The sequence below is a fragment of the Lampetra planeri genome, chromosome 4 (genome assembly GCF_965212315.1).
Source record: "Lampetra planeri chromosome 4, kcLamPlan1.2.h2, whole genome shotgun sequence".
Taxonomy (NCBI): domain Eukaryota; kingdom Metazoa; phylum Chordata; class Hyperoartia; order Petromyzontiformes; family Petromyzontidae; genus Lampetra; species Lampetra planeri.
In genome coordinates, this window is record NC_136110.1 from 1291692 (window position 1) to 1308425 (window position 16734).

Genomic DNA, 16734 nt, shown 5'->3' on the forward strand with positions numbered 1-16734 from the left:
CCGTGGCTACTCAGCCGCCGCTTTCCTTGAGGCACTTAACCACAGTCAGACACGTGGCCGAGAGGAAATAACAGGCGACCCACGTTGTATCTCACCACGGGAGATCCCAAAAGAATCACATCCATCACCAAATTAGCTACCGGGCACGTGATTTTTGTCAAATTGTTCATCGGAGCTGAGTAAAATTGGTTGCTGCCATGGCTACGAGTGTTGAATTCCTAAAAACCAGCCACGCTGAAAGATTCTGGGGCTGCGGGTGGTGGGCTGAAGAGTCGCGCTTCGTTTGTGGCGGTGGGTAGCGGAGCAGTGGGTGGTTCATTCATTCCTTGATGTGACAGCAGTGCTTTAGTGCCACGGGTCACCTGGTGGTGTGCACTTGTGTGTGGTGGGGATGGGTGGTGTGGTGGTGATCGGTGGTGTGGTGGAGATGGGTGGTGTAGTGGAGATGGGTGGTGTGGTGGAGATGGGTGGTGTGGTGGAGATGGGTGGCGTGGTGGGGGTGGGTGGTGTGGTGGAGATGGGTGGCGCGGTGGGGGTGGGTGGCGTGGTGGAGATGGGTGGTGCGGTGGGGATGGGTGGTGCGGTGGAGATGGGTGGTGCAGTGGAGATGGGTGGCGCGATGGGGATGGATGGTGTGGTGGGGATGGGTGGTGTGGTAGAAATGGGTGGTGTGGTGAAGATGGGTGGTGTGGTGGAGATGGGTGGTGCGGTGGGGATGGGTGGTGTGGTGGAAATTGGTGGTGTGGTGAGGTTGGGTGGTGTTGTAAGGATGGGTGGTGAGGTGGCGATGGGTGGTGTGGTGGTGATGGGTGGTGTGGTGGAGATGGGTGGTGTGGTGGTGATGGGTGGTGTGGTGGAAATGTGTGGTGTGGTGGAGATGGGTGGCGTGGTGGCGATGGGTGGTGTGGTGGCGATGGGTGGTGTGGTGAGGTTGGGTGGTGTGGTGGGGATGGGTGGTGTGGTTAGGTTGGGTGGTGTGGTAGGGATGGGTGGTATGGTGGGGATGGTTGGTGTGGTAGGATTGGGTGGTGTGGTGAGGTTGGGTGGTGTGGTGGAATTTTGTGGTGTGGTAGGGATGGGTGGTGAGGTGGGGATGAATTGCACGGTGTGCGGTGCTCAGTGTGGAGGCTTTTTGCGTTGGGTCACTGTTGATGTAGTTAGTGGCGTTGTGTTGGGCTGTGTGGCACTGTAGTGTATGTCTGTTAGCACGCTTGTATGTGTGTTAGCACGCTTGTATGTGTGTTAGCACGCTTGTATGTGTGTTAGCACGCTTGTATGTGTGTTAGCACGCATGTATGTCTGTTAGCACGCTTGTATGTGTGTTAGCACGCTTGTATGTCTGTTAGCACGCTTGTATGTGTGTTAGCACGCTTGTATGTGTGTTAGCACGCTTGTATGTCTGTTAGCACGCTGGTATGTGTTAGCACGCTTGTATGTGTGTTAGCACGCTTGTATGTGTGTTAGCACGCTTGTATGTCTGTTAGCACGCTTGTATGTCTGTTAGCACGCATGTATGTGTGTTAGCACGCTTGTATGTGTGTTAGCACGCTTGTATGTGTGTTAGCACGCTTGTATGTCTGTTAGCACGCTTGTATGTGTGTTAGTACACTTGTATGTGTGTTAGCACGTTTGTATGTCTGTTAGCACGCTTGTATGTTTGTTAGCACGCATGTATGTGTGTTAGCACGCTTGTATGTGTGTTAGCACGCTTGTATGTGTGTTAGCACGCTTGTATGTCTGTTAGCACGCTTGTATGTGTGTTAGCACGCTTGTATGTGTGTTAGCACGCTTGTATGTGTGTTAGCACGCTTGTATGTGTGTTAGCCAACCATGCTAATCGGAGGTGGCAGGTCTGTTCGATGTAGGTATTGGTCCAGCAGTAGTGGGGTAGCGCATTTGTATGTATCTGTATGTATGTGTATGTATGTATGTGTATGTATGTGTATGTATGTGTATGTATATGCATGCACGTTGAACTTCTTTAGCACCGTACGTAGCCCAGTGTGCAAATCAGAGGCGCTGGGGAAGGACAACAAATCGGAGGTGCGGGGGAACAAGAATACAGTAACAAAGATTGCCCGTGTAGCCTTAACAGACTGTTGGGGCAAGTGCTGTTAGCGGCTCGGCACACAAGGGGGTGGGTGGCCAGCACCACACCCAACCAGGGACGATGTCTACACACCGCACCGGGTACTCATTTGAGGCCGAGTCGACCTAGGGGAGGCCTAGAAGGACAACACAAATTCGAGCGACTGGTGGTTTATTGGCATGGTGGTTCACCAGCGTAGTGGGTGGTGACGATGCGACGGTGTGGTAGTCGGTGCGGCAAGCTTGGCGTGCGATGCGGCGGCGTCACGCGGTGACCTACTCGGCGGAAGAGGCCGCGGGGTTTCCTCGAGCGCGCGCGGTGGTGGCGGCGGCGGCGAGAGAGGGCACGGTGAGGCCGCCCTCGGCGGCGGCGGCGCGCCCCCACGGGGCCGTCTTCAGGGACAGGTCGAGGGCTCCATCTGCTCGCGACGGGTACGGCGGAAAACGTTCCGCTCAGGAGCGATACGAGCGCAAAATATTGCGGGCAATGAAATGTAAACAAACGCTTCAGATAAGAATGGTGCCACTACCAACCTTATACTGTTATTATTTGTATGATTTTAATTGCGAGAAAAAAGAAAATAAGGCCTAGTTGCATAATTTTGCCTTAGTTCTGGCATCTATTCCATATTTTACTGCTTCATCAAGTTTTTATTTCATGTATTTATTATGTTATGTTTACATTCGCCTTGGGAAATGTTTTGCCTCTTTCTCTGAACGAATAATAACGCGTTGTGTGATGTAACCTTGAATCTCGTGGTATGAAAGGCACTCTACAAGAGCATTATTCTACGGTTCCGCCCCCATTCTACAACAACATGTACATGGCCAAATTCACGCGCGACTTGCATTTCCTCGCCCCCACATTACCACATCGATAATCGAGATTTAGTCAATTTGGGCCGGCTATACCAACTTCGTCGGATCAAGCGACGACCATTTTTGGACACAGGCCCTCCCACGGGGTCAGCAATGGTGCTCAGATTGCCGGCCGCGTGGCTCCTCTCTTCCCCCTTCGACAAGCAGCAGCAGCACGCGGCGTTGGCCGCACCGTCACGGAACCGAAAAAGCGGCGCTTCTCGCGAGACCCTCCCGGGAACACTTACGCCGGTCGTAGGTTTTGGGCACCCCCCTTTCGCGGGTGAGGTCCAGGGGGGAGTCCTGCGACCTGGGCGACACCTCGGGGTCAAAGGTCTCCTCCCAGGGAGGGTCGTGGGTCAGTTTCGGAGGCTCGCGCGCGGGGTCCCGGTTCGACGCCCGTCCCGACGTCGCCAGGGGCCCGAACCACGAGCCGCTTGTGGTGCCAACGCCGGCGCCTTCCCTCCGGCAGAGGCCGTCCATTCCGTGCGCCCGTCCGTCTCAATGCATCGCCGACTCCTGGCAAGCACGGTGATCTGGGCGTAGAAAGGGAACAATCGTTTATCTTCCGAGGTCACACGAGATCAGGCGCATTCCGGATGGTTTGAGGAATGCAATAACAAAATATATGCAAAGTTTTGTTCTTTTAACTCGTGTAAATATTGCACACATGGCGGGTTTTCTCAGGTGCCTCATCGCCTTGCCAAGTGAGAAGCACTGCTTTAAAAGCAACTGGACCAACGTCCCAATGTGGTAGGACCCTCCTTAACAGGGGGTCTTTAGACTCGGTAAGGTTTCATCGGATGAATGTGTACAGGAATGCTGTGCAATGGCAGGTCCTGCTCAGGTGTTATCGTCATCATCATCACCACCACCATCACCTTAATCGTCATTATGATCACCGTTACCGTCAATTATCATTGACAAAAATGGGCACGAGTGGTTGGAGATAGGAGAGGGGGGGACAGGTGCATTACCCCCCCGACCGATGGACATAAATCCCACACTGCATGGTGAACAGCACATAGCATACCCTAAGCACTTTATATTTGTTTGTCTGTGCAATAACACACACATATTACACACTAATATATTCACAGTAATATAAAGTAAATACAAAGATCCCCCATATAGCCTTAAGACTGTTGGGGCAAGTGCTGTTAGCAAGCACGCATGAAGGCCGGCACAGCACACAAGGGGATGGGTAGCCAGCACCACGCCCGACCGCCTTTGTCTCTCCAGTGGCGATGTTAGCACGCCGCTCCAAGCTGAGTCGACCAAGGAGAGGCCCAGGACCGGTACAGATATACGTCACTGGTGTTGGCCATGAGTGGGAATCGAACTCGGGTGGCTGTGTTCGTAGCACAGCGCGCTAACCGCTACACCACCGCTCCCCGCACAGTATCCATGTACAGCAACACAGGCTTGCTACTGTTTTTCACATTGATTTTAATGAAATGTGCAGCTAGCCGCACTTCCCAGCTTGCTGGGCTCTTCACTGTGACTGCGGCTAGCCGAGGTTTTACTGTACCGTAATTGAATGGATTACAGAACATCGGTAACGTTTAAGAAAAGATGTGCCGTGATGTGACGCGAGGGATCGACTTGCGTGCGCAGAAAAAAAAAAACCCTTGGCAATTTGCAATGAAATAAAATTATTCTTACGTGCCACGTGTAATCGCACATCTAACCACACAAAGAAATGTGTTTTTTTCCATTATCAGCCAAAAAACAGCTGCAGAAATCCTGACCGCTATCAGGCAGAATGATCTGCCCTCCACTTCCCGTGCCACTGTAGTCTTGTGAGCGGGCCGCGTTGCCGAAGAACAGATCGATTTTGCCGATCAAAATCAATCGTTGTCACTCACGGACACGCGCGTTGTCAAACCGCAGCGTGCTATAGCGTTGACTATTTACAATCCATCGTTGTGGCTGCGGCTGTAGTAAACCTGAAGATACGATGCTCCGCCCAGCTCCACAGCTCACGTTTAATATCCCCTGACGTCAATCGCCACAGCAGGCCACTGCGTGACAACATCAAGGTTCCAAATTTGCCAAAATGAAAAATTATACCGCTGGCTACTCAATTTGTATCTACGCACGGTTAACTTCTTTTGCATCGTACGTATCCAACCATGCCAATCGGAGGTGCGAAATTTTGGATTATAACGAGCAAACTTTGCTCCCTACTGACAAGTCTAATGGCCGAGGTCACTCTTGTAAATGAGACTATCTTGAGCTCCTGAGTTCTCGCCTGGTAAAAAAAAGATAAACTTCACCATTAGCCGCAATCTATAATTAAGTTACACAGTGGATAAAAGTACTAAATGCAGTGTTTGTGTCTTGTAACTCCCTGGAATCAGAAAAGGCCAGAGGACCTCCTGAATGTTTGAGAGTAACCAAGATGGCCGACTATCAGTGGGAAGAAATATCCCAAGCGGTTTTAAGCAGGGTCAGTATGTCCCAACCGGCTACAGAAATGTGAACAGAATCATAACCGTTAATATTTCTAATAATGTTACAGCCTTCCTACATTTGAACTTGAGAAGTGATGTACAGCTTGCTGTTTCTCAGTCTTCTATAACAGATTCCTATGATTTGCATTTGCAAAGTGCAATGTATTTTAGCTTTTCCACACTTCGCAGTTGAGACAATATCCTTTGCAGGAACATTTAATCAGCTCTCTACATGCTTTAGACACCTGAAATTGATATCCAAATTGGCATCCATGATTTGTCCATTTTGGTCCAACCAAAAAGCCCTCTGGAGAAGGAGCCTGCTGCTGCGACGCGGTGCTTGTGACCCATATCCCATCCTGGTAGACAGCCCGTCCAGCCTGATCATTTGTCCAGCAGATATCCATTTTGGCCTCGCTCACAGAGGTGAGAGTCATGAACTGTGCATGACGCAGCAGTTATCGTGGCCGGAGTCTAAGATTTCTCGCAGAAGAGATGTTAGGAGGAGTACAGTAAAATCTGGAGGGTCATTGAGAGACATGACATGCAGCCCCCTCCAATGGCATCATCATTCGTGAGCTGGCCTTTTCCAAGAAGCTGCAAATGCATGATTGTTTCAGTGCCTCTGGCCTCAAACACGCAGCTCTGGAGTGGTCTAATTCACACAGGTACAGCGGCAGCAGTTCTCTTCAGCGCCACAGCTGAGACACAGGCATAGCTGTCAAAACGAGAGTGTATTTGGACTTCCAGAAGGTGGCATCGTCACAGGTGGTCGGCACTCACTATGCTCCGTCTTGGTGGAATTTCTTAACAAACTGATAGCGGTCCCATGAAAAGAGCCTGCCGAAGTGGTCGTGGCTAGGATGATGGTCCACATTGTCCAACGGCTCCAGCAGCGAATCGTCGTTTCGAGAGAAGCAGCTGCCCAGTCCTCGAGTTGCACAATCCCATTGTATGAAACGCTGACACCAATCTGATACAGCTGCCGGACGAGTTCATTGCTTCTGGTCGTGGAATGAACACTGCAGCCGATGTCGGCTTTGCCTGGTAGGATGGGGATGGTTTAGTTTTATTTGTCTGTGTTTGGGTAATTGTTTTACCCTTCTTGTACTTTGCACAACTATCGTGTTTTACTGGTAGGAACCTCCTGGTTACACCAGCCCACAGGGGATTATTGTGTCACTCAAAACTGCTCTAGAGGAGTTGTGCACCCTTAGCTGCCACTGCAATTTAGTGGCCTAAAATACAATGTTTCGCTCCGGATGATCGCTGCAAAGTATGCAAAGTATGATCTGTGTTTTGATTTAGTGTGCTGATCTTAAAGGTGCATTGAAAAATGTTCATACTCCGACTGATGCTCCTGCTGTTGTGGAGTGACTTATGCAGCCAGCTATGGCTGCAGAGTTTGGTGGTAGTACATGTTGTTTACGTCGTTTATTGTGAAAATTCGGTCACAGTTCCTATGACCTGCACTGTTTCATTGCTTTTATGGCTTTTTTTTGTTGATTTTCGAAAAGTTTTTTGGTTTGGCCATGTTTGTTTGTTGTAGTACAGAGTTAGACTGATGGCCTTAATCTAAGTTGCCTTGTGGTTGTTGTTGTTTGACTTGCATCCCACTGGGATATTTGCACAGGGTTGGTGTACGGTGATTTTTCTGCAATATTTTGCTGTCTTTTCTTGGATTTTCTGTTTGCACATAGTCACTTTAAGATGTTTTCTTGATCATGTTTTTGTTTGTTGCGGTTGCACCCGATTCAAGAGCCGAATGGCTCACAGGGCTATACCTAATAAATTAACTTTGAACTTTGTGTCCGTCCGTCCGTCGTGCAGAGAGGGGCTGGGTGGGGAGGGAGGGTGTGGATGGGGAGGGGAGGGTGGGGAGGGGCTGGGTGGGGAGGGTGAGGCTGGGTGAGGATGGGAGGTTGGGGAGGGGCTGGGTGGGGAGGGTGGAGAGGGGCTGGGTGGGGAGGGGCTGGTCACCCCGTGGTGCCCTTAAAAACTCAACGTTTAACCTACTCACGCCGGCTTGTGCCCGCCCTCACAGTCGGGCATATTTGCGGAATACACCACGCCGCCGTTGACCCTGGCCATTGACCGAGCAACCCAACGTTCCTACCAGCTCCCTCCGCAGGAATGTGTTTGTGTTGTTTGTTGTTGTGACGTTCTCAACCGCCCCTACTGGACATCTGTGAAAAAGATCTTTATAGCTCATTGCATTCCTCGAGGATAAATACATTTTCTGATTCTGATTGAAAGGGGTGATTCATGCTCCAGGGAGCGCCTGATTTTTTTCACATCTGTGTCGGATGGTCTTTTCCTTTGGTATTGCAGATAATCCTCTGACATATGGCAAGGCGGACCTGGGACTCCCGTCCGTTTTGATCTTTCAAGCTGAGGCCACTGAGGATCAGTTAAATGAGAGACATCTTGAGGGCAGAGAGCCCTCATGGCATTCTGGTTGGGAATCACCAGAGAATTGGAAAGATTCCAGTCGCAAATATGTCTCTTCTTACGCTTCGTGCAGCCTTAGCGAGTGTAGCGGCATCTTCGGTGAAGTCTCGCTCTCTCAGGCCTTCTCTGGGAATACTTTTTTCATTCCCTTTTTTACAAAAACGATCAAGAGTGTTTCTGCCATAATTCTTGTTCCCGAGCCTCTGGAAGCAATACCAGCAGTCGGCTGTCTCGTCTGGTGGTGCTGACGAGTTTCCTGAAGCCTGAGTCCTTGTAGGTGATTCACATACAGAGAATGAAGATCAGACAGCTTTAATGGTTGCAGAATCCACAGATGTTTCAATGCAGCTCAGCTGGTGAGCTCTACAAATGCTCTAGACTCATAGATTGCCTCATCTGTTCTTCATGGTCCTTGGTTTAACCTCCCCGTGAGCCTTTGATACACATTTCTCAATTTTTCCAGGCATTTATATTTTATCTTTTTTTCCCACATTGGTTTTTTTTCCGTTTGTCGGCATAAAAATAACGACAAACCTAAAAAAACCCAGCATTGCTGAGCGAAGTTCCAAAGACCTGCTCTGCACAAAACAACCGCTGACCACCAGAGCGCACCTTCGATAGACACGCAGATAAGACCTCACGAAACAATGATTCATAATAGAGGTGGGTTTTTGTTGGGTTGGATCGCGTAAAACTATAAATGTGTCGTTAAAATGTGCCACCACCTGACACAGCCAACTAGTCAGGGTTGTCACGTAAACAGAACGTGGCCAATTCGTCACTAGTACAGCACTAACCGGTGTGTTGGAGAGCCAAGCCACAACATTTACAATCTGAGTACGACGTTTCGCCAGTAATTACAACTAGCTTCATCAGGCGGCAGCCAGATTTGTGGAGAAGTCCTCCTCCTGTTTTACTCCTTAGAGGGGTAGATGTGATAACGTCACTTGTGAGCCCTTCTTGTGCGAAGTGGGGGGGGGGCAAATGAATGAATATACATTTGCTTTCCAAATTTGTTCTCTAACACACCGGTGTGCTGTACTTGTAACAAATTGGCATGCTCTTATTCTTGGTTCTTTCGGTAAATTCACGTAGATAGAAAATAAAAATACTAAATTGATTATTTTTTATGTTTTATTTAGTTTTATAATGTATTTTCTTTTCTATCTATGTGACTTTACCGAAAGAACCAAGAATATGAATTCCTGCAGTCACGAACGTTTAAAGTCAAATTGGCACGTTCTGTTTAGGTGACAAATCTTACTGATTGGCTGTGTCGGGTGGTGGCGGGTTTAACGACACATTTATATATTTACGCGATCTAACCCAAAACAGCTGTATTATGGATTATATTGGCTGCAAAAGTCTACGTGTTAAAATTGATAATATTATAAGCAGGAAAACCAAAAATGCGAGCAAGCAGAGACTCAACACCAAAATTTAGTGAAAAATATATATACATCTAGACCACGAAAGATTATGGGCTGAGCCACACATACAAATGTACGAATTTGCCAAAGCGTAGAGAGGGAGAGTGTGCGTGCGTGTGCGAGCAAGCGGCTGCCCGAATTACGCAGCGGGGCCCTTCTGAAATGATGAAAGCGTGGGGCTCGTTATAAGTTTGTGGAGGCGCAGGACGATGCCTCCCCGGCAGCTGCAGCCGACGCGCACGAGGGGAAGAGACGGGGGACGGTTTGCCCGAAGGTCACGGAGGCAAAGCGCGATCGTAGGCGACCCTTTTCGTATCGTTGTATCCAATCCGGGCCGCCCGCCTGGACCCAGCACACGGCAGCAAGCCGCCACACCCCTTCACTTCTCACGGCAGGTTGTTTCCGTTGTTGAGCTTATCGATGGAAGTTCAGACCACGGAGCACACGCGTGATAATCATGTCAACGACAAAAATAAAAATGCTATTGGTCTCGAGGGGCTGCGCGCAAGAGGCTCCCCTGTTGTCACGTGCACCGATGGCTACTCGATTGAGAGCGATATTGGCACTGACATGATGGGAGGTGTCTGACTGCGCAGCCCATCGACAACTGGCCCTGTCACCTGACTTAACGCGCTCTCATATCAAGCCGAGAGTTGAGAACGTAGAAGCCTGCGAGTTCATTACTCTTCCACACCGCCGGGAATGGTGAACCCGACGACGCGGCGTCGTCGTCTGAGGCAGCGAACGGAACGGTCCGTTGCATCATCGTCACTGTCGGGCACCGTCAGCCGCACCTCGTGTGCGCTTGCGCGTGTCACGGATGACGCACGCGCGCTCTTAGACCTCCTCCTCCTCCTCCCTCCTTGTCCTCCTTCGCCGTCTGCCGCCCCACCGGCGAGAGAGGGGCAGCCGCGTAAAATCGGGACAAAGAACTCGCGCGTGTCCAGTGGCGTGTGTGTGCATGTGCACGTATGGGGAGCGGTGGTGCAGTGGTTAGCGCACTGTGCTGCAAATCTGGCGAGCCGAGTTTGACTCCCAATCACGACCAATAACAGTGGCGAATATTTGAACTAGTCCTGGGCCTCCCCTTGGTAGACTCAGTCACAAATTAGTAACTGGTGCAGTGTGCATTGGGGAGACAAAGACGGCCGGGCGTGTTGCTGGCCACCCATCCCCTTGTGCGCCGTGTCGGCCTTCATAGGTGCTGCCCGCGAACAACACTTGCCCCAAGAGTCTGTAAAGTCTATACGGGGGATCTTTGTCTTTGTGGGATACTGATGGAGAGCCAAGATGTGAGGCTCATCGCTGTCGTGACCGTCACGATCGCTATCTTACACATCATCTTTCACGACCAAGAGAACAACAAATGGGTTAGATCGTGTCAGATTGATGATGTATAATGCCAAAGCAGGCAGCTTATGATGCTTGCCACCGTCACTATCATCAGCATCAATAGCATCAATTATTTGCAGCATCAACACCGCTATAAACAACACGGAACATTTCAGCATGATGGTCTTACTTCATCTGATCAACAGCATGGCACATTTATTTTCATAATCATCGGAATCAAATATTCTTTTTTTATCGTCATCATCAGCAACATGCAGCATGTCAGACGTTTTCATCACCATCAATCATCAAACCATATCTCCACCACCATCATCATCATCACCAGCCAAGCTAACAGTCACGCATTCCTCACTTCTCTTGCGTCTCATGCCGCCACCGACGACTCTTTTGTGTTCAGACAAAGTGAGGCTGGCCCAGGACGCGAAGTCCAGTTTCATCGCGCCCAGCGCCACGGCACGTGACACTCATTTCCCGCTCTTTGCAAGAATTGCATCTCCAGATTATTATTTCTGCTCGGAGAGCGTGCATGTGTGTGTGTGTGAGGAGTGGTGGTGCAGCGGTGAGTGCCCTGCGCTTACAAACCCAGTTACCTGAGAGTTAGATTCCTGTTCACGGTCAACACCAGTGACTATTATCTGATCCGGACCTGGACCTCCCCTAGGTCGACTCAGCCTCAAATTAGTACATGGTGCGGTTTGTTAACATCTCCACATTTGGAGAGAGAGACGGCCGGGCGTGGTGCTGGCCACCCACCCCCTCGTGTACCGTAATGACCGTCATAGGTGCTCGCTTACAACACTTGCCCCAAAAGCTGCAGATTTTCTGCAGATATCAACTCGTTTAATAATCATTGCAATATCCTCGATTTTACCCAGGTAAAGCCTCACTAGGCCTCCAGACTACTTTTCAGGAGGATCCCAAATGAGTAATTTTCAGGTGGTGATTCAGTCTTGGATGTTAGGCCAATGCCGGTTACATTGTATGGCGTGTCTTTGTTTTACCTATGGGAGAAAGTCGGAGAACCTGGAGGAAACCCATTCAGAACGGGGGGAGAACGTACACACACTCCAGAATTGGTGTCCAAGGCCCTGCTCACCGGGAGGCACAGGTGTGACCACGCTTTGTGACTTTGTAAAATTAAAATCCCAGTTTGCTCGCCACATGTCTCATGTAACGGCACGAGTTTGGCACGTCGTGGTAGGCTTTCGTGACCAATATCATCCGTGCTAAAAGTTTTTTTGGGTTAGATCGCGTAACTATAAGTGTGTCGTTAAACCCGACACGGCCAATTAGTAAGGTTTGTCACCTAATCAAAACGTGTCAATTAGTTACTACTTCAGCACAGCGGTTGTGTGTTGGAGAGTAAAACCACAACATTTCCAATTTGAGTAGCGTGACGTTTCGCCGGTGATTCTGGCTAACCGCCCAATGAAGGCGGTTGTAATCACTCGAGCATGAAATGGTGCTTGGAGTGTTTTGCTCGTCAATTCCATTGCGGAGCGTTCGTAGCTTCACGTGAGAGAAAATCTCGAGTGCCCGGAGAAAACCCACCGTACCTACGAGCGGACGACGCAGCTCCGCGTGGATAAATTAAATCATATATTTCCGTACTGCCATCTCCTGAACTCGCAGCCAATACCCCAAGGCAGGATCTCCTCCCAAGCACTGAGTAGGCTCAAACCTGCTTAGCTTCTCAGATCCGATGAGATTGGACGGTGTGATTTTGTCGTAGGCTTTTTTTGGCCACAGGCTCGGCAAGTGGGGCTCGGCGCTAGTTTTTAAAACTGCAAACGGTCCCATTCATTCACAGCGAGTCGCTTAAACGTTCCGGAGACAATGGACAGTAACCTGGTAACCGACTTCAGGAAAGTCATGTGGCTCAGGGATCAGAGCACCACTGACATATCACGCCGTTTCCATCCTGGGGTCATGTTTGGGTCTTGGGCCTCCCGTGATTAAACCTGGCTCTCAAGTGCAGCGAGTTTACGCTCACTTAATGCGGAAAAAATTGAAAACTCTTGAGAGCCAAAATGTTGTTCTTGTTGCTTTGACTGCCACGTGAATGTCACCTCCATAAGCATGGTGTGTGGGAAAGTGCAGCAGTGGATAAGAGGTAACTTGATGGGATCTCGGAAGCAGTTCTGAGACATCACCTTCTGCGGGCCGTTCTCGATCACACGGTGGTGATGCTCTCCGCACTGCGAGAGTAGCGAACCAACGCACGTGGCACCAATAGCATAGCTGCAAATAAAAATGCGGAAATGAGACCAAATTCGAAAATGATAAGAAATTCGAAATCTGATAAGAAAGCATGTTCCCAGGACAAGCTACCGTGGCCACATGGGCTCTCTGCTCTAGGCCAGTTCTATCCTAATTACCAGTCTGTCTACCAGTGTGGAGGTATGAGCCCGGACGCGGGGGGGGGGGTGGGGTATGGCTGTGGGGCTGAGAGCTGCAATAGAGCTTACTGACCTTGTTAAACAGCTTGTGAGGTCACTGCCACGGGCTTTGCAGTCGTTGGGAAATCATCTCACCCTGCGGTCTCTCTCTTTCTGCCTGATCGCACAAAACGAAGGGGGGATTGCTTATACCAGGGTTTCACAATCTCGCAGTTCATCGCAAATACGTACTTTTTTAAGTTCACCAAATTATCCAACCCTGCACATGCCTGATAATTGGTGAACACGTTGCACGTGATGCTAGGTGAGTGCTGATTCTCATCTTGCGTGTGTGTGCGTGTGTGTGTGTGTGCGTGTGTGTGTGTGCGTGTGTGTGTGCGTGTGTGTGTGTGCGTGTGTGTGTGTGCGGCAAAACAACCTCCTACCTCCTCGCGGTGCCGGACGGGCAACATTGTCGTGGGCAGTGCTGTGGGGGGAGGGCCAATGCCCATTGGCCTCTCCCCTCATGGCGTCTGTGACCACCACAGTGGCTAAACGGGGGCTCTGGACGGGTGCGAGGGGCTGGTAACCCCTCCACCTTCAATTAACCACCACTAAACTACGAAGTAAACATAAACCTGTAATTAATAAGCTTGTGCCGGAGGCCCCGGGGGGTCAGGCTTTTATGACGTCTCCTGGCCAAACCCCATTTGGTGGAGCCAGGAGATTGAATTTTAACCCTCGGGGCTCCTCCAGAAACAACGAAAAACCATTGCGGATGGCCACGTGGAATGTTCGAACGCTCACTGCGGAGGAGAGGCTGCCACTCCTCTGTCGGGAGCTGGACCGGTACCGCCTGGATCTCTGTGGCATTCAGGAGGTCCGGTGGACCGGTTCTGGCTCCTGCCACCATGAGGGGTGGACAGTCCTCTACTCGGGGCAGGAGACTGCCAAACAACAGGGTGTGGCTCTTCTTCTGAACAAAAGAATGAAGGGGGCGTGGGAGCGTGGCGGTGAGGTGTGGGAAGCTGTAAGCCCCAGGATACTTTGGGCTCGCCTTCCCATCAACCAGAGGCGAGGAGTGGTGGTCGTGGTTACTTATGCCCCCACCGAAGACGAACATCTGTGGAGGGATGCAGGCAAAGCCGATGAGTCGGACGCTTTCTATGACCTCCTGTCACAGGTGCTGGCTAAAGTGGCCACTCGGGACAGAGTCATCTTGTTGGGTGACTTCAATGCCCGAGTTGGTCATGATACTGGCACCTGGTCTGGAGTGATTGGAAGGCATGGGCCAGATCAGCTCAATAATAACGGTAGGAGGCTGCTAGATTTTTGTGAAGCCCATGGGCTTGTAATTACCAACACGCTCTTCCGGCATCGGCGCATCCACACAACATCATGGATGCATGCCGGGTCCAAGCAAGAACATCTGCTGGACTACGTAGTGACGGACCAGCGGATGCGAGCCCATGTCCTTGACACCAGGACCTACCGTGGAGCTGATCTGCCCTCTGACCATCGACTAGTCATCTGTAAGATGCGCCTGCCATTCTTCCACTCCGGTGGTGGGTGTACACCCAGGATCCCATTCCAACCAAAAGTGGCCTGGTCTAAGTTAGCTGATGAAAGTTGCAAGCGAGAATTTCATCATCGCTTGCAGCTGGGGTTGGCATCGTCCCCCACTCCACCTGATGTCGAGAGTAAATGGGCGAGGTTTAAGACTGTGACTCATGCAGCTGCAATGGCTGCTTTGGGTACGCGGTCCAGACCTCCCCGGGAACCCTGGCTGACGGAGGAGGTGTTCAGGTTAATTGAGAAAAAGCGACAGGCCCACTCTCATCGCCTACAGCATCCCACGTCAGAGAATGAGGAGGTTTACCGCAGTCTTCGCTCGGAGGTTCGGAGAGCCGTGAGGCGCTGTAAGGATGGGTGGTGGTCGCGGGTTGCTGAGGAGATGGAGTCTGCCTCAGTGGCCCGCGATCACAAATCACTATTTAACTCCATCAAAAAAGTAACCTGCAGCGCCACACCTATTACCATCATTAGAGGAAAAAACGGTGATCCAATCTCCGACCCCCAGGAACAGGTTTGCAGATTTGCTGAGCATTTCTGTGAGGTCCTGGGGGAGGGAAAATCTCTCAGCCAGGAAAACATCATGGCACAAAGTGGGGATAACCCTGCTGAGGCTGCGGTGCCTCAAATATTGGAAGAGGTCACCCCCTGTGAGTGGCTGGCTGAGGTACCGGCTGTTGAGGAAGTACTGAGGGCGATCCGGAGTCTGAGACCAGGGAAGGCACCGGGCAGAGATGATCTCCCAGGCGAAATGCTGAGGGAGGGTGGCGTTTGTGCACAGACTGCCCTATATGACATCATAACAACAGTCTGGACCACTGGACGGGTTCCGCAGGACTGGAAGGATGCCCTGGTGGTCCCCCTCTTTAAGAAGGGGGACCGTACCGACTGTAACAACTACAGGGGCATCTCACTCCTCAGTGTGCCGGGTAAGGTCCTGGCAAGGATTATTCAACATCGCCTTGCTAGGCATGCTGAGGAGAGGCTTGCGGAGCCCCAATGTGGTTTCAGGAAAGGGCGGTCCTGCACAGATGCCATATTTTCTGTCCGTCTGCTACAGCAGAGGTGTAGGGAATTCCAAAAAGACCTACATCTCTGCTTTATTGACCTGGTCAAGGCCTATGATACCATCAGTAGGACTGGGCTCTGGGTTGTTCTTCGTGCTTTCGGAGTCCCTGACCCTCTGCTCACGATCATTAAGGACCTTCATGATGGTGAGCGGGCCCGGGTAAAACTACGTGGCCGGGAGTCGGAGCCTTTCCCTGTACACCTTGGGGTGCGACAGGGATGTCCTCTGGCTCCCACATTATTTAACATCTATTTCGACTGCGTAGTTCGTGAAGCCTTCAATAGCTGTACCGGGGGAATTACCATTTGGTACAGATACAATGGGAGGCTGATCGACGCCCGGGTGCGATCAAGGGATGGCTCCCTATTGGTCAACCACGTTATGTATGCCGATGATTTGGTAATAGCTGCTCATTCAGAAGAGGAGTTGGAGACGCTGCTGCTGAGACTGGAGCGTGCCACTAAGAGGTGGGGCCTTACCATCAGCCCCACCAAAACTAAGCACCTGCCTGGGTATTTTGTACCATCGGGCACTCCGCCCCCACAACTCCCAATCGGTGATGGGGCAGTTGTGGAGAGAGTGGAGAGTTTCCCACACCTGGGCAGTGTGCTCATGACCGGCTCCAGTTTATCAGCAGAGGTCTCACTCCGAATCAGTCGAGCGGCAATATCTTTTCATCGGTTGCGTAACGCTGTGTGGAAGCTACCTGGTCTGTCGCTCCGCACGAAGCTTCAGGTCTTCTCGGCCACGGTCATTCCCTCCCTTCTCTATGCTTGCGAAACGTGGACCCCCCTAGTGGAGCATCTTCGCCGGTTGGAAACATTTAGGCTGGCCTGCCTACGATCCATCCTGGGTTTAACCAGGCTGGATTGTGTGAGGAGCTCACAAGTCCTTGAAAGATCTGGGCAAAGTCCCATCAGTGAGCTCCTCCGGCAGGCAAGGCTGCGTTGGCTGGGTCATGTAGCCCGCATGCCCAGCCACCGCATGCCTAAACAGCTTTTGTTCGGCCGGATCGAGGGGGCTAAACGGGCGCGGCACGGGCTAGAGAAGAGATGGAGTGATGTGGTACAGGAGGACGT

At 51.0% G+C, this 16734-nt stretch overlaps 1 protein-coding gene across 1 annotated transcript in view; it reads right to left on the minus strand.

The window, feature by feature from the left end:
* Positions 1-16734, minus strand: part of LOC144717484 (uncharacterized) — a 31798-nt gene that overhangs the window by 3213 nt on the left and 11851 nt on the right. Inside the window, exons 2-4 of the mRNA XM_078592854.1 lie at positions 13109-13192; positions 3195-3482; positions 2369-2507 (exon numbers count right to left, since the gene is read on the minus strand). Of these exons, the coding sequence (XP_078448980.1) occupies positions 2369-2507; positions 3195-3429 (374 nt within the window). The 5' untranslated portion in view covers positions 3430-3482; positions 13109-13192. The remainder of the gene's footprint in view (positions 1-2368; positions 2508-3194; positions 3483-13108; positions 13193-16734) is intronic.